General features: G+C 65.4%; 1 protein-coding gene across 1 annotated transcript in view; it reads right to left on the bottom strand.

The window, feature by feature from the left end:
• The window catches only part of LOC119091400 (protein dachsous), a 56,842-nt gene that overhangs the window by 25,400 nt on the left and 13,396 nt on the right, over positions 1-18,046 (bottom strand). The window contains exons 3-4 of the mRNA XM_037214179.1: positions 6,692-6,872; positions 45-280 (exon numbers count right to left, since the gene is read on the bottom strand). Of these exons, the coding sequence (XP_037070074.1) occupies positions 45-280; positions 6,692-6,872 (417 nt within the window). The remainder of the gene's footprint in view (positions 1-44; positions 281-6,691; positions 6,873-18,046) is intronic.

Below are 18,046 nucleotides of genomic sequence, written 5' to 3'. Positions count from 1 at the left end.
CTGTAGGCGTCCCTCTCAGTACAGGCAGGACCGGACGCTCTCACCTCCCCGGACTCGGCGTCGATCCTGAACAGGCCCTCGCCGTTGCCGCGCACGATGCCGTAGCGGATGCGGCCGTTGAGCGCCGAGTCGGGGTCGGTGGCGACGACGACGACGACGGGCGCCGTGCGCGCCTGGTCCTCGCGCAGGCTGACATTGTACTGGCGCGGGTAGAAGGTGGGTCGGTTGTCGTTCACGTCGCCCACCTGCACCTTGACCATAGCTGTCGTGCTCAGACCGCCTGCGGGCACGGAGCGAGGGGCGTCAGCGGCCGTCAAGAACACCGTTTGGGCATGCACGAGGGAAACACTACAGCATGGGGTGGGAAGACCATGTTGGCTCGTGCTTGCGATTGGTGAGTTCTTTCCCAGCATGCGTGCATCACCATGGGTGTACGCCGCGCATAGAAGGCTGTCGCAGGTACAGGCGCCGGCGCGTTCAAGAAACTTCGTTAACGGGTCAGACACCTTGGAGGCGGAAAGGTGGAGACTAGTCGAGCGAATGCTATGCAGTCCCGAACATCCGCCGTGATTGTGATGACAAGAACGGTGCATTTACTTGAGCCATGCGTACACGCCTACCAGTATACACCGGCATGTTTGTATTCTTTGGCCGCTCAGGCTGGAGCACCAGTCATGCCTCTTCGTCTGTCATAAGCCGTCGAGGATCAAGCATTTGTCATCGTCAAAAGCTCGGTTATGTAAGGCGGTGACGTATCTTCGGTCTTCTGTCCTTGCCTTTCCAATCTGCCCCTTTCGGAACATCCGTCATGCAAACGGCAGCCTACCCTCTCTCGAGCCATATGCCTTTCCACTCACATACATAACTGGAAATCGTGTGCATTCGGGTATCCGTCGTGTGCGCTCGGCACCATCATCAAACTCTTTTACAACATCGAAGGACGGCTGACCACGTAGGGGCGCTGCTAATTCCAGCGAAGGACCAGAAAACCACAAGCTCAAATGCATGTAGGAAACGCCTATGCAGCTCCGTGCGGCGCCACACGGTGTGCCCTCGCCGCTGCGGCGCGACCGTTGCATGGCTCAGCTGTAAAAGAAGCCTCGTGTCGCTCACCATAAGTGGGTGCAAAAATCTAAGCGCGACGAAACCGAATTCGTTTCATGCCAATGCCCGTCCCATCTGCAAGTCAAGCAGGAGGCCGTCGCCTGTCGGCTCGCCGAGCCGATGGCTGCAGAGTGGCGCCGCTCCGTTGCCATGGCGACGCCGGCGCGCCACATCCGGGCCACCCGACGGGGGGCGCTTACACACCCGAGAACACGGCCGGCATGCGTCCGGCGGCCGGGCCGGGTCAGGTGCGTCACCTTGTTTTACAGCGGCGCCGCGAGACGAGAGCACAATGTAGGCAACGCGACGACGAAAAAGCCGCGTCCGCCACCGCAGTCCGCCCATCAGTCCATTGTGAAAGCCTCGCCACGTGTTTATTATTCACCGGGCATGATGCGCTCGCGACGTGGCCACTAGAAGAAACCGCGACAAAAATATGAACAATATCACCCCGTTGCTTGCCTATACAGCCGCGCCGTCCAGGTTAATGATCACCTGTCGCTATTTGTCGCTTTTTGTGGCACAACATGGCCGACGAGCAGGGTAGGATGCGAACATAATTGGCCGCGCCAGCCCGGCCGGATAATGGTGGATTTCCTTTCAGTCCTTTTGTCCGGATACTCGACCATTCAATTCCTCCCTTGCGTTTCAGGTAATCCCGGCGTCCGCCTGTAAGCCGTTCGAGCAGGGGCGGATGTAGGGCGGCTGCTGGCGCCGACGCCGCTCTCGGACCGCGGCAGGACGGGCACACCCTGACGCCGCTGCGGAGCGGCGGCACACGGGGCCGGTGCCGCCGCGCCGACCAGCGGCCAGCCGGCACAGGCGCCCGCGACGAGCGCCGCTGATGTCACAGAGGCGCCGGCGGACGGCGACCACTGGCCGGAGCGAGCCGACGAGGAGGCGGGGCGACGAGCGAGGTGCCAACCCCCGGCTGAGCCGCGCGGGCGGACGGCCGCCACTCCAGCCCCGTCCGTCAGCGCTGCACAAGTGCGCACCATTTTTGGAGAGTGCAGTGTAATGTACGGCATCAATCAGGCGTGCAGCAAAAAGACTGTCGCAGCGCAGGCCACAGAGATCAATATCACGTGTACGCCGGCGACCGTCCGGCTCTATAAATACTTCTGGTTTGGCCCATTTCTCTCTGTCGCCGCTTGCGTGCGCGGCGAGGTGGGAGAGGAGCCGAAAAACGGTCGCCGGCCGGCACAAAAACGGCCGAGGAGAATGGCCGGTCCCCACCTCGGCCGGCTGCCCATTTCGCCGGCACGGCGCGCCCGGCGCCGCGCCGGCCGTGGACCGGGTGTCGCCGCACCGGACCGGGTCGGGTCGGACCGGGTCGGGTCGGGTCGGGTCGGGTCGGGTTGGGTCGGGTTGGGTCGAGCTGGACCAGTCTCGGCTGAATCGGTCATGTGGCGGCCGTCAGTCATCCGGGGCTTGGAGGAAAATGTGTGAAGGGCAGCGGACTCCGTAGACAGTGTCATACCCATCACAGCGCGCATAGTTCTGATGGCGCAGATGTCCGACCCGCCCGAGTCTGCGCTGTCCGGCACGAAGCGCCATTGTCCGGCCACAGCCTCGAAGCAGCGGTGGCGCCATGCGTTCGGCAAACCTTGCAGAAAACGGCCGGCGAGACGGCAGTCTGCGAGCGTTTAGCCCAGCTCGCCGACCATTTGCGTAATGGGCAACCCCAAACGAGCACTTTGGTCGACTCAGCGTAACGTGTTGGCTGCTATTTCGGACGGCGTACGTGCCTCTGCGAGTGCGTGTTTGGCGCGGTCGGCGGCCGGCGGGCGCAGAACACCGGAATGTCGGCCGCGCCGCCGGGCGACGGCCGAGCTGCTTTGGCTGCCACCTCCCACCGGCTGCTGTCACGCGTCACGGCATCCGGCGTTCGTCGCGAGTCCGGTGACGGCCTCACCACGCAGGACGGCGGCCTCGGTAGATCGGAGCGCGAGCTGGAGCCTCACCGAGCCAGCCCTCGCAGGACGGCCGCCGTCTTCGGCACCTGGCGCGGCGCGTCAGCGCCTCGCCCCAGGCTCCGGAATACCGTTCCAGCTCGCTGGAAGGGCCTGGACGTTGCCCACGTCCGCCAGGGACCGGGTGGACACCGGTCCAGATCGGCGCGGACCGGACCGCTCCCCGCGAGCCGTCAGAGGCGGGCCCAGCAGGTTCCCTCCCGGCCCGGCGCGCGCCGCCCGGCCGGCCGCCATCTTATTTATGTCCTCGGGGGGCGTGATCGGGCGGGCGTCCATCCACACGGCCAGAGGCGGCGCCAGTCGGCGGCGCAGTGCGGCAGACAGAGGCGGTGTCAGGCAGTGGCGCGGTGGGGTACGGGCAAAAGGTGCCCGTGACAGGGAACAAAGATACAAACGCAGGCAGATAAGCGCAGGAGTGAGCAGACTCACATGCACGCGCAACACAGGCCAAGATGCGACGCTTAATGTCATAGCCCGCACAAACGCACAGAAAAAGGGTAGAATACAGAGACACAGGGGCACACAGACATACACACATACACTTGCTCGCACAGACACATACAGACCAGCAGTCAGGCATTGGCTACACGAACGTCACGCCGCGTGACCGTGAGACTAGACATCGTGGCGCGGGGTGTTCGGGAGGTGCCGCGCCACGTCATTCGATGAAACCGCGAGATCCGACATCCCGCCGGACAGCCGGACGGTGAGGTTCTGACCGGACCCATCCGGCAACTAGACGCACAACTGTGAATCTCAAGTTCCAGCAAAGAAGCAGACAAACTGTGACCGTTACACCCAGCATTCGGAAACTGCCCACCAGACCCGGCCTCCCGCACCGTGCGATTCGACCGCCCCCTACGACAGGCCGGATCTGGGTCTGGGTCTGCCGCCGAGCCCGGCCGTGACCCCGCCGGCGGCCGCCCCGTGCCCTCGCAGTCGCCCCGTCGCCGAGCGGCGCTGCCGCCGCCTCTGCCGGGGCCGGCCATTAGCTGGGCGGGCTCGCCGATGTCGCCGGCGGCCGCGCCGCCGGTCACGTGACGTCACGCACGCCGGGCACCGGCGCCCACGTGACCGGGCGCCGGGTCGTCGCCGGTTTGTCGGCGGTTCCGTAAACATCCGGGGGCCAGAGCCGGCACCGGCCTTTGTTCGCGCCGGTCGGCCGACGCGGTCGCGACGCGCAGGAGGAGGGCGAGCGCGCTGATTCCGTCATTAATTGTTGACCCGTGACCCTGTGGGAGGCGGCGCCGACAGCGGCCGAGGCCGCCGCCGTCCTGCGCCGGCCGACAGACACGCCGGCCGAACTGGGGCGAATCCATCGGCGAGCGGCTAACGAGACGAGTTTCACCGATCTGACGGCTTCTGCGGTGGACCGATCTGACGTTCGGGCGCGCGGCGCGACGACGGAACGGGACGGCTGCGGTCGTGCCGCCCGGTCCGCCGTCCGCTGCGGGTCCGCCCGTCCCGGCGTGGGCCCGGCTGAGAACCCATCGCCGGCTGCAGGTCCGCCCGTCCCGGCGTGGGCCCGGCCGAGGATCCACCGCCGGCCACGGGTCCGCCCGTCCCGGCGTGGGACCGGCGGAGGACCCGCCGTCGGCTGCGGGTCCGCCCGTCCCGGCGTGGGACCGCCGGAGGACTCGCCGACGGCCGGGGCGGGCCGGCCCTGAGCGTCGCCGCCAAGCGCTGGGGACCACCCCGCGGCGCGAGGGCGGAGCTGATGGACGGGCTCCGGATGACAGCGCTAACTTTGAGCGATGAGTCCGGCGCTAGCCCCAGATGAGACCGTCGCCCAGCGCTGGCCGGCCGGCTGCGCCGAGGCAGCGCCCGCGGCTGACCAGCGCCTGCCCCCTCCCCCCCCCCCTTTCGAGCACGGCGGCCCGCCGGAGCGAGATCCATGAGCCGCGATGTGGACCATTTCGTGCGCTGTTCCGTGGTGATGCAACTCTAGCGCGGACGATTTGTTTTCCGAGGCGGGGTTTAACCCCGGGCTTGGCCGGCCGGGGGCAGCGCAGCGCACTTGATCCGCCGTGCCGAGAGAGAGTGCGAGTTATGCTGCGGCCCGAGGACCGCCTACCACGTTAAAAACAACGCATCTATTTTACTTTCAACTGGCCCGGACGGTTGAAAAAGTGACAGATATACACACCTGCCTGGCCTACGCGCACGCGCGCGGCCGTCATGAATATAAACCAGTTCATAGAGGGCCAGATTAGGGACCGGGACGCAAACGGCTCTCTCTCCAGTCTCCCCTCCGCCCGATTTGCTGGGTTCGTGACCAATGGCGTCGTTCCGGCACGGCCAGCGGCGTGGCCGAACCTGGACTGTGCTCCATAGGCAGAATTACAGCGGGCAACGTGGTGCAAGGACGTCAAAGGAGCCTCGAAAATCCGGGGAAGTCTTATGGTCCAGTTCCGAACATCTTTTCTTCGATTTACTGCGCGAAGTTAAGCAGGCCAAATGACCCGAGGATGCCCGGTATCCCCTCCCACCGACTGGGGCGGGGACGTGTGCGGTGATGGCCGTCAGTCACCCTCCCGCGGATGACCCGAGGGTGCCCGGTATCCCCTCCCACCGACTGGGGCGGGGACGTGTGCGGTGACGGCCATCAGTCACCCTCCCGCGGATGACCCGAGGGTGCCCGGTATCCCCTCCCACCGACTGGGGCGGTGACGTGTGCGGTGATGGCCATCAGTCACCCTCCCGCGGATGACCCGAGGGTGCCCGGTGTCCCCTCTCACCGACTGGGGCGGTGACGTGAGCGGTGATGGCCGTCAGTCATCCTCCCACGGATGACACGAGGGTGCCCGGTGTCCCCTCCCACCGACTGGGGCGGTGACGTGAGCGGTGATGGCCGTCAGTCATCCTCCCACGGATGACACGAGGGTGCCCGGTGTCCCCTCCCACCGACTGGAGCGGGGGCGTACGCTGTGACGGCCATCAGTCACCCTCCCGCGGATGACCCGAGGGTGTCCGGTGTCCCCTCGCACCGACTGGAGCGGGGACGTGTGCGGTGACGGCCATCAGTCACCCTCCCGCGGATGACCCGAGGGTGCCCGGTGTCCCCTCGCACCGACTGGAGCGGGGACGTGTGCGGTGACGGCCATCAGTCACCCTCCCGCGGATGCTGCGCGTCGTTCGGACCAGCGTCTGCCGCACCGGCCGCGATAGTCCCGCGCCCTGATAGTCATTAGGCCCTATTAGACTGTTCCTCTCACCTAATCGCCTTTTAATGGGGTTCAACGGAGGAAGGCCGGCCGGCCAGTCCGTGGCGCTCGGACCCAAATCCTGACCACGTACGGCCATGGCGACCGCAGGCGACGCAGGCCTCCCGGTAACCGTAACGACCATTGGAAACCCAGACCTCTCGGTAACCATAACGACCATAGGAAACTCGGATTCGCCGTAACCGTGACAACGGGAAAGTCATAGGCACATCATGTCTGCGGCTGTCACAGGAAGCTCGTGCCTGTCGTTAACAATGCCGGCAGCTGGAAATTCAGCACCACTCACATCATGAGCCATGCCTTCAGGGGACTGAAGACGACTTCCGGCCAGACCGCAGGAAAATGAGACCCCTCACCGGCCGCGGCGACCACGGAGAACAGCTTTCTCACCTCGATCCATGGCGACCACGGGGAACTCGTAGATGGCCCGATTTTCATGGTCGAGCGGCGACAAGATGCAGATGTCGCCCGTTTCCGGCTGGATGCTGAACGACCCCAGCTTCTTGAAGCCATGGCCGATGCTGTAGTTGACCTGGGCGTTGACCCCGCAGTCCGGGTCCGTGGCCGACACCTGTCAAAGACGAGTACTCGTAAGTGATCTGGATCAGATGCATCGCCCTCGTGCGGGGATGGCGTCGAAATCATGAAAATCAAACGGCTTGCTTATGATAATGATGATGTTTGTGGGTGATGTTTATGTGCTTAGATGCTTGGGTGCTGAGATGTAAGTGTTTCAGGGAGTGCGATACGTCATCTTATTTTGGCGTGATCGGTGTGAAATCGGGGCCATGACTGGGCATCATCTTACTCAATGGGCTCTCTGAAATCGCATTGTTTGAACTTCCGCATCAAAGACGCGCAGTTCATTTTTTCATGTCGTCTCCTCAATGCTTCAAAGCTACATCTATTTCACTGTTTTCATCTCCCCAGTATTATTCGCGGTAGACAATACGCCTGTGCGTGTGTTTGCACAGTGGGCATTGCCCGCTGGACTACATATTTTACACAAACCTGCCCGGTGTGGCCTATTGGAGAATATGACCCCGTTACTCTCTAGCTTCATATGGGGTCTGAGCGACCCACTGTTCATCGGTGCACCGCATTGGCGCCGGACCCCAAACACCTGTCTCCACGGCTGAGGAATTTCCGCTCCTGGCACTGGCTAGCAGCGACACGGGCCTGGCCCTAGTCAGGAGCGCAGCCCAACCCCACCCATGCGTCGGTGCATCTCGAACTTCGAGACAGGATGTCGCCAGCTACAAGGCAGTGCGTCCCCGACCGCGAAACATTGGGTCACCAATCACCGGGACATAATGTAGTACGGCCTCGACGCATCTACTGCCATCCAGGGGAGCGTAATGCTCCATCGCGACAGAGACATCGCGCCCCCGGCCGCGGAGACATCTCGGCCGCGGGCGTGGCCGGCGGCGCCGCCCACTTAGCGCCGGTGCGTGTGACGATGGCGGCTGACACAGTTCCCGGCGGTCGTTCCCATCGCCTCGCCCCCGCCTACGTGTCCCAGAAGTGGAGCGGTGATACACGCTGGGGCCAATCGGCGCCACTCAAGCCCGGCCCGGGACGGCGGGCGGCGCGCCAGAGACGGCACCGGCGGCGAACGCGGCGTGATGGAGACGTCGCCGCGCCGCTCACGGCCGGCCGGCGCGGCGCGGTTTTAGAAGGCGAACATTAAATGGCGCGGACAAAAAAACTTTTTCAGTTGCACAATAGACGCGATCGTCCAATTTACAGCTTAATTGCTTGTAGGATGGCTGTAAAGGAGTTTAGTGTTCCTGGAAGGTCTCCGAAGAACTTTACGACGCCAGCTGCTGCCGGCGACGTCGTTTGGTCTTCCTGAGCCGGCCGTGAGGACGACGCCTATTCCGGGCTGAACACTAGCCCCGGACGCGAGTCGCCATCACCTCGGCTCTGGCCCGCGGCGGCCGTCCCGGCGCGGCCGCCGCGGCAATTGCCTCGTCAGGCCCAGCGTCACCAGAGCGTTTGAGAGACGACCGCGCAACCCGAGAGCGTCGCCGGACAAACGGCGGCCGCGGGACGCGACAGCTGCGCTGTAAAGCGGCCGGGTCGGCTCTCATCTTAATGGTCTCGCGCCTCGCCGGGCAGCCGTGACGAGTGGAGAGCAGCGGCCGTCGGCCGGTGGCCGTCGCCCGACGATCCATTCTTAAAAATGTGTGATTAATGGCCTGGCCGTATGCAATCTCAGCGGAAGACAAGCGCGCAGCGAGGGGTGCGTATTAGCCGGGATTCCTGAGTCGGCTCTCCTCCCGCCGGCCCGGATCGGCGAAATTAATCTTCCCGTCCTGGCCGAGCGCGGCGGCCGCCTCGTTCGCCGCGCATGAATAAATTCCCGGCCAAGTGTGGAGCGAGGGCCGGTCGGGCGACGGACCGGGTCCACCCGTGGTCACCGACTCCATGACGCGGCGCTCCGGCACGGGGCCGGGGGGCCGACGCCCACGGCCATGTGTTGGCACCATCCCGGCGCGCCGCCGTCGTCACCTAGGACTTCGGGCGCCACGGCGGGCGCGGGCGGGCGGCGGCGTGGCCCGGCTACCGGCAGCATGCTCCGTGAGGCCGATGGCCGCCACCGCGTGCCCGGGCCGGCCGCTCCCGCGCCGTTCTTGCGCCGCGCGGCGGCTCGCGGCGCGCTTCTTTGGCCGGTTCGCGGTGGCCGGCCGCGGCGCCAGCTGCGTCTGCGGACGGCGCGGCGCCGCTGCTGGGTGACGCGGATCGCGCCGACCCGGCCGGCCGCCGCTCCGGCCGCTGCTCCGGCCACTGCCCCCCCCCCCCCCCCCCTGTCCCGGAGCCCGTCACCCGGGCGTCCGCCACCGCCGGGGCACGTCAGCTGCCGGCGCGTCCGCGCCGTCAGACGGGCGTCGGCGTTCTCACACCTCGCGGCCACCCTGTCCGATTAAAGAGTAACGGATGGATTATATCAAAAATGCTTTTGGAAGCCCATTAGTCAAACGGTGCTGGCCCCGGGGCCGGGAGCTCTGGAGCACCGACACCAAAACAAAAGGGCCGGACGGCGCGGCGCGATGGGTCGGACGGGCTGGGCAGGGGCGAGGCCAGGGGCGCGGGGGTGGCGGCTCGCGAGCTGGGGCACTGGGCCAGTCGTAGGCGCGGGCGACACTTGACCACCCACGGGCGGCTGTCGACCCGCCGACACAGGCGCTGTCCCCGTTCCCCCACCCCACGAGCCTGGCACTGTCCCTGCTCGTCTCCAGATCCAGCCGGAGATCGCGGACGCGTCTCTCATCGCCCGCGCCGCATAAACAAGCGCGAAGAGAAACACAAAGCGGCGAGAGCCGCAGCACGCTCGCTCGCGTCACTCGCTCTCGAACTGTCGCCTGAACGCCAGACACCGCTCGTCGACGGCGGGACCCCACACAATCGCATGCCGGCGCCCTGCAAGCGCCGACGCGCGGCGGCGGGCTGACGTGCCGCTCCTTCGGCGCTGCACGGCCGGCACCCCGGCCTCTCCATTGATTCACAGCGGCGCGCGCGGCACGAGCCGGGCGCGGCGAGTGTCCCCGGCCGCCGCCGGCGCCGCGCCGACAAGTCGTTGGCGGCCGGATGGTCGCGATTACAGTGTCGTCGCGCCGGCAGTAACGCGCGGATCATTGGTGCAGTCGCGCCCGGCCGTAAAGCGGCCGAGGGGCCGGCCTCCGCCTCGTAAACGCTCCCGTTCGGCGGCTGCCCGGGCGGGCGGTGGCGGCGCCGTGCCGGAGATCGGGCGGCCCCGGGTTGCACGCACCGGTTCGAGCCGCTCTGCAGCACGCCAGGCTGGCATCGGCAGCGAGGGACGGCAGCGCTGCAGGCGTCAGGGGCGGGCCTGCGTCGCTCCGGGGCAGTTTGGTGAGTGGACGGGACGGTGGCGGGGAGGGGGGACATTCCGGGAAGCGAAAGGTGCGCGGTCAACCCCGGCCGAAATGTGCAGCTGGCATGCTTCCGCGTACTCGTGTCACGCAAACGCAGCAGTCATACTTTGTCGGCTTTAAAATCTCAGCATGGCGCACATAAACCGACCAAGTAACGACCCGAACAGGCACAAAGCCAAAGCCGGTCGGCCGAGGTCAATGAACTTTGACGGCTATTCGTCATCCGTTGCAGAGCGCAGATGGACGAAACGAGGGCAGAAAATCCCAGTTTGGCCAGCCGCTGTCATTAGCCTAAGCGTCTACTGGAACCTACTCTTTTCACTAGATCATGACCACCCAGTCCTTCATTTACCGGACAGGCCCGTCTGCCCTCCCCGAAAAGCCCGAAACAGCTATTTTGCGGTAGAGTACGCTGAGGAAGGTAATAGAGCGGACATTCTTGCGGCCGCACCGAAGGCCTCCGATGGATCGAATTCGTCCGGCGGCTGGGGCCAGCTTCCCTTGAAAGTCGCGGTTGTAAAGACAATAGCCCCGGAGGTCGTCTGCCGGCGCGGCGGCCGCGGCCGCCGCCTCTCGCAGCCGGCCGCCCTCGGCCCGTTCGGCCGTGGCCATGGCAACGGGGCGGCGATGGCGTGCCGGCGGCCGCGGCTCGGGCGCCCTCTCGGCCGACCGAGCAGACGTAATGACGGGGCGCGCCGGCCGCCGCGGAAGGCCGGCCGCCCAGAGCACGTTCGTGGAACGCGGCGGCGGCGGCGGCGGCATGAGTCGGCCCGGGTGCTCGCCGGCCGCCGCCGCGGCGTCACCGGGGCGCGCCGCCGCCGCCCGCACCGGCTACTTCGCCGAAGCGCCGCGCGCCGCCCGTGCGTGTGCGTCGTTTGCGGCGCTGCGCCGCGCCGCCGCGCCGCCGCTCGCCACCGCGCCGCGCCGCGCCGCGCCGCGTGTAATGACAGTCGGCATGCAAGCCGGGCATCAGGCGGCCGGCAGTAATCACCGCGGCTCGGCCTGGGCGCGTCCGGGCCGCACACGCGGCCGGCACCGCTAATAAGCACGGTCCGGCCGCCGCCGAGCCGCACCGGCTCCGCTGTCGCGCCGGCCGCCGTCCCACCGCCGCCAATAATGACTTATTTGTTTCAGTGCGGCGCGCGGGTCCCACTTGACAAGGACCAGCGCTTGTTACGCTGTTTTTTACTGTGAGAAAGACGCGGCCGGTGACGCTTGGTGGGTGGCAAGCCGTCGCCGCCAGGGGACGCGGCCGCGCGCGAGCGGCCGACGCACGGCGGCCGTCTCTCATCCGCCGCCAGGCCGCGCTCATTAATGCATTCTACCCGACGGTACAGATACAAGACGGGTCCATTAGCCGGCGCCCGACAAAGCCGCGTGGCCTTGATAGCAATGACGAAAAACAGCGTCGCGCCGGGCGGCAGCCTTACGCGCTCGGCGGCCCGGAAGGCACGGCGACCGGGCGCGCCGCGCCGGGCCTCGCCGAAAACAATCGGGCGGGCCCTGAGCGCGCGCGCCGGCGCGCCGCGCTGCAGCCGGCGTCAGATGGCATTGAGATGGGCTCTAAGGCGGCGGCCGCACGCAAGGCTGCCGCCGCCACCGCCGCCACCGCCGCCACCGCCGACGCCACCGCTCGCCGCCGCCTATCGCAGGGTTATCTTTCCGCGGGGAGCGCGCCGGCCGGCCGCGAACCCGCCGCGGGGAGCGCCAAGTTTAGCTTATCGGCACATCGTCTGGGCGGCGGTGGAGACGCGCTGACAGACGGAGGACCCTCGCACCCCCCCCCCCCCCCCCCTCCCGCGGCTGCGCCGGCTGCCGGTGTTACGGCGACATGAGTCGAGCCGCGTCGGCGCACAGCCGGCTGAGCGTGTGACAGGCGGCGCCGGCCGGCGGAACGGCTCGCCACGGCGCGTTGGAGAGACCCTCGGTGACGAGTTAGCTCCCCCTCCCTCTCCCTGTCTGTGATGTTTCCACCACTAGCGTTGGATGTCACACTCTCTACCCGGCTCGTCACAGCGCGGGCAGCGCAGGCGCCGGTTGTCCGTTGTCAGATTTCTCCTCCGGTCGCGGCCGTCCGAGGCAATTGTCGCCTCCCTGGCGCGTCTCCCGATGCGGAGGCGCCAGAGAACTGCGGAGACCCAGCCTGAAGACCCTCCGGACAGCCGGCCCTGCGCCTCGCGCGCCGCCGGAAGCGTCCGTTCGCCGGCGGACGGAGACCGTAAGCGTCAGCCGTCGCCGCCCGGCCTATCCCACCCGGCTTCAGATTGGACCGTTCCAACCTCAGAAGTGGGCACTTTGGCGTACGGCACCCGGGAAAGCAGTGGTCGTCATGCGCCGGAGTGGCCGGCGCCGAGCAATTCGGCCTGGAATTAAGTGACCAAACCGCAAACTGCCCGTGCCGGGCCGAGGCGGCTGTCAGGCTCCGCCGAGCGAAAACCATGTGCTGAGCTTAATGGACGGGGCGCTCGAAGTTACACAGCTGGCTGACGTTCGGAGAATCGTGACGACCTTATGGATAGGATGCTTCTTGATGTTGCATCGCCCTTGTGATGAAACTAGGGCAAAGAGTACGCTTGTGTTTACCATGGTTGAGAGCTGGTTTTCAATCATTTATTCCGAAACATACAGTAAGCCAAGCCTTCCAACCGAACGTGAATGCAAATAACTGCCTCGGACGGCCTTGGTGTGATGTTGTAGACATGATCCTTATAACACGGTCGCGGCTTGACGAGGGCAAAAGTTCGTTACGTGCCGATAGGCCTGCAGACTGCAACAGGCCATAAACCAGTACCACCAACCCGATGATACCTTCCTATGATGGGCTGCAGTACCCAGCACACCGTAGTTACGTTACGCAACGTATTTTGCATTAGATGCACGACAGCAGCCGTTGAGAATACGTGACCAAATAAGCTTGTTCTTCGCGAACGTGTCCCGTGTTAACATTTCTTGTACATGCTTATGCGCTATGGGTTAAAACCAAGTAACATGCACGGGTTTTAAAACGAATGCGGTCCCTCATTCAGGTCATTTATCACATCGAACGGTCCCTTCACGTGCCAGCGTAACATACTTGAAGCCAGTGATAAGAGCATGACGTCTGTCCTAATGAGCCAAATGAGAGTTCCCTTCATTGCAAAATAGTTGTCTTAATCGGCTTGAAAATCATTTATCGTGAGAGTGAAATAATGTCAAATCACCGTACTGGTCACGAGCCCCACGAACGTTCGGCTCGTTTTCGCTTTCTCTCGGCGACCATGTCGAATCATCCTGATGTGGTTCTGGCCGGCTTCTGACGACGGCCCATTGATTGTGGGCCCGCGCAGCTCCACACCGCCGCCCCGCAGTTCCCCTAGCCGCCGGCCGCGTTCTGCCGTAATGTCCGCAGTGCCTCGTCGTCTCGGCCGGTCCGAGGGGAGAAAAGCAGCGCCTGGACTCACCGCCGGCTGGCGAGCTCCGATGTGCCGCGACTTCCCGGCCTGGGGAGGTGCCGCGGTCCGACCGCCGCGCGGCGCAGCCGGAGCGTTCCGAGGGTCCGGCCGCCCTCCCGCCCGTCCTGGGATACGGCAGACAGGAGGGCGGGCCGGCTGCCTCTGCGGCCGCCCGCTGGAGCTAAAATACTACGCGTCAGGCAGCTGCCGGGCGCGGAGAAAGTGGAGACGGGAGCCGGGCGGAGCCGGAGAGCGATCGCGAGCGGCCGCTCCGCCAGGTCTGCAGCGCCTAGCGTCGGACGCAGAGCGGCGGAGTGGGGCCGCGATGACGCGGGCTCGCAGGTGGTCGACGTCGGGGAACATTACGCCAGTGAATCACGGCGAACCGGCGAGTCATTAGCCGACAGGGCGTCACGTCATGATCCGCGAAGTCTGACTAACCATCAACCCAGCCCCAGCGAGAACCAGCTTGCTTTCTTTTGTTTGCACGCGTGGAACTGGCCCTGCCGCAGAACGACTTCATTTATCAGCGCATTAACATCATGGAACATTTCCTGTAACTTCAAAAACGCAACCTGTCCGCTGCGTTCGTCGCGGTGGGGGTCATCGACTTTCGTCCGGGCTACGCGGACACTTGTCCAAGGCTGCGTCCACCGCCGTGTCAGAGCCTGTACACCAGCGCAGCGTCCGGCGGCGCGGTCTGCGCGCAGCGCGCGGCGCCAGAAGCTGTACCTGCCAAGTGCCGGCGGACGGGCAGTTAAACCTCTAACCCTATGTTTACCAAACCCGCCGGGCCGCCGGCCACGATCATCTAGCCAAGAATGCATGGGTCGGGGAGCAGGACGCGGGGTATACGGTCGGCTTCTCTGAACGAGGGACGAGGGGCCGCGCACTCGGCCACGCCGGTCGGACGAGGCACACCCGGCGCACGGGAGCCGCCGGCGGGGCACCACCACACGCACCCGCGCCGACGGAGGACGGCGGCGGCGCGGCCGGCCGCCGCGGCGTGAGGAGCCCCTGGGCAGTGCCGGGACGCGCAGCCGGCGGAGAGCGAGCGTCGGTCACACGGCGCGAGGCGACACATGACGGCGGCGGGTCAGACTCCGGCGACCTTCGACCGGCGTCCCCGCAGCCGGCCCGCCCGCGCCCCATCAGCCGGCCGTAAACCGAGACGGTGCAATTTTCCGAGCAGTTAGAGCCGTCCCGGCCTGGCCGCCCAAATTAGTGGTGGCGGCCGCCGGCAGCGGCGAGCCGGCCGGCCCGGCCCCGCCAGCGCAGACGGACCTTGAGAAGAATGGGCCGCATAAAAATGAATTGCCAGGTTCGGAGACCAGATGGCGTCCAGTGAAGAAACCCCGGCCGCTCCGGTTTGCTAAACGCGCGGACAGTGTGTTTTCTCTGAAGAGCGGCAGATTATTATTCATGTGAGGGCGTTGCTGATCTGTAGAAAGCCGCGGTGAGAACGCAGTCGTCGCCGGTCGCCGGGATGGCGGCGATCGATACACTCCAGCCCGCCAACGCACCCCATTGCGATCACCCTCATCACCGATCGCGTCGCCAGCCCACCGCGCCCGTGAGACTCGCGACTTTCTCGTCGGATACCGAGTGGCGGCCCCATTGGCGGCCGTATCATTGCGCTCGAATCACCCCCATTAGACTACCCATCCGCAAAATGGCTGCCTGATTCACGCCCGATCGCCGGAGAGATGTCGGAACGGAAGCGGCCGATCCGCCACGCCGTCCGACTGCCAGGCGCGTCATGACGGCGGACCCCGGCAGCCGGCGCCGCGCGGCCGGCGGCGGGGTCAGCCCGCCGGGTCGCGCGTCTCTCTTGCGGGGCATCCGTCACCACCGGCCGGCCGGCGGTGAGCGGCGGCCGGCCTCCCCCGCGCAGGAAAGTGGATCACTCGGCGGCGGTGCGCACGGCCGCCATGGGATCCGGCGCCCAGCGTCCGACGAGAAAGCCGCGAGAGTCGCACGGCCGCGCCGCGCCGGGCACGCGCCCACCATTGTCGGCCGGCCTCCTCTGCCGCGCGCCGCGCGCCGGCGCACAATGCCGCCGGCGGCCGCACAATGCGTCCGTAAACAGTGCCGGCGCGCGCCGCGCCGCCGCCCCCGTAAAAACTGCAATATATCGGTGCTGTACACGGGTGAAAGTAGTTTTCATGAGCTGCTGGCCGGGCGTCCACACACGGCCTCCATAAATAGCGGCGCCTGTCGTCGCCACGAGCGGGCGCCGGCCGCCGCCCGGGACGCCGGCGCGCGCGCGCGAGCTGCAGCCTGACCTTGCTGGCCGCACGAGCGGCGCCGCGGCCGGCGCCGCTCCGAGCGGCTACACCCCGCCCGCAGGGGCGGCGCTCACGCCGGCACCGCCCGCAGGGGTACATCCGCACGGACGGGGAGCGGGTGCTCACATGGATACACCCACGGATGAAAAAAGCTGTTGTTTGTGCGATCCCATGAATCATCGCAGGAACGTGCCGCGCCCGAGGATGTGCCTCACCGGTAAGGGACCCCTCGGCCCGAAGGGCTACATGACTCCAGAATGGGTGCAACCCCCGTCAGTAGCGGATGCACCACGCTCAGAGGGTGCATCTCAGCATCGCCTTAGACTCGTCGGACTGATGGACCGCCTGCGTGCGACCACGATGTTGGCAACACCGCGGCAAAAAAGGCGTGTCAATGGGCTGGTGTTTGCAGCGGTGTTTCACGGCGGGGGGCGGGTAATGGGACTTGTGGGCGGCGAAGTAGCCATGTCTATCACGTCTGTGGCGTAGCTTCCATACTTCAAGAGGCGCAAATGGCATATAATTTTGCCGGGAGGCAGGGCGCACGACTGACGCTGTTATATAACCCACCATGAAAATCACTCTTGTCAAACCATTACTTTCAAAGATGAAGCAATGTATTGATCTGGCTTTCCTTTCGGAACACAGCACACCCGTCTCGCTAACGCACCAGTTTCATGACGCTCATGCTATTATGAAAGGCGCATTTTGAACGCGTACTTTGAGCTCAAGCTATTTATCATCGCCAAGCATCCAAAAGCCTCCGAGAATCGCAAAGTCATGTTGAGAGGGGCCATTATGGAGCGGGAGCTTCGGCCGCTCCTATGTCTTTTAACGCGATCCAAGCACCTTCAATGGCATGCTTCTGTTTCGTCACCTATAGTTTGGGTGTCTTGATTTATAATCCCGTAATAAGAGCCGTAGCGGAAGCCTTGCCTGGCACGATGACGGCAGGCGTCACTGGCGTCCCACGCGACAGCCGCCAGCCCATCCAAATGAGCAGCCCTGTCGGCCAGCACGCGCTGAGCGGAACCAAGGACACAAAAATCGTGCTCAGCGCCATGTAATGGCGGCAGATAGCAATCTCCGCACACAGCCCCCTGCTGGGGGGACAGCGGCGCGGCTTCTGTGCTGCGTCGGGTCACGCGAGTGCAGTGCCTCCACGCATCCTCTGGCGGCGTCAGGACTCGAGCCGGATGCGCGGCCTTCTGCGCCCGGCACCGGAGGCTTACCGTCCAGCTTGTCATCCAGCCATACAGAGATGACAAGCGCGGTAAATGAAGACGCATCATCCTCATTGTGAGGCACAAAAACGCACTTCGAAAAACCCGGCTCTCTCACAGAAACAGCACATCAAAGAAATGCAACATTTGGGGCACATAGATCTGCATGCCTCATTAGGCCCATTGGCACGAAATGGCGGATGCTTTTTTACCCATGAGTGGCTCACTGCAATGCTGTGAAAGAATCATGCTTCTACAGGCTTTCTTGCCTATCTCCAATGCCTCATCTGCCGTGGAGTTAGCTTGCTTTGTTTTCGGGTTTCACATCAACCTGCCTGCAAATGAGCATCGACATCCTATACCGTCTGGCCCTGGAGCCGGGCGTGCTGGACTTCACGATAGCGCCACGGATTTTTCACAGCCCAGCGGGGATCAACACGGGCGATAAGCGCACCACCAGACAAGCCTGCGCTGGGAAGCCGTCATGGTCTGCCAGCGTACTCGGGTGTCGTGACGGCGGGTGCGGAAGCGTTCATCCCGCGGGAGTCTCCCGGCGCGAGCGGCGGCCGGCGGCGCGGCGGCGCGGCGTGCGCCTCCCACCACGCCGCAGCGGCGGCGCCCGCCCGACCCGACCCGAGCGTGGCCCGACGCGGCACCTCCCGCGCCGCCGCTGCCACGGAATGCCGGCCAGCGCTCCATCTCTGACAAAAATGGCGCGGCCCCGGCCGGCGGGGAATGGAGGGCCGCGCCGCCCGATCACGACCTAATTGGTGATCGTAGCGGCCGGCGCGGCGGCGTCACGAGCCGCAATCTGTTTACCTGTCCGTCGGCATATTGCATGGGGCCGCGGCGGCCGGCCGCCCGGCGGGAGACAACGCCACGCACTCGCCGACCGGCCGGGTAACGG

The sequence above is a fragment of the Pollicipes pollicipes genome, unplaced genomic scaffold (assembly GCF_011947565.3).
Source record: "Pollicipes pollicipes isolate AB1234 unplaced genomic scaffold, Ppol_2.1 Scaffold_3447;HRSCAF=4054_pilon_pilon_pilon, whole genome shotgun sequence".
Classification (NCBI taxonomy): Eukaryota; Metazoa; Arthropoda; class Thecostraca; order Pollicipedomorpha; family Pollicipedidae; genus Pollicipes; species Pollicipes pollicipes.
Note: the sequence above shows the minus strand (reverse complement) of the source record. Positions and strands in the feature narration are given on the sequence as shown.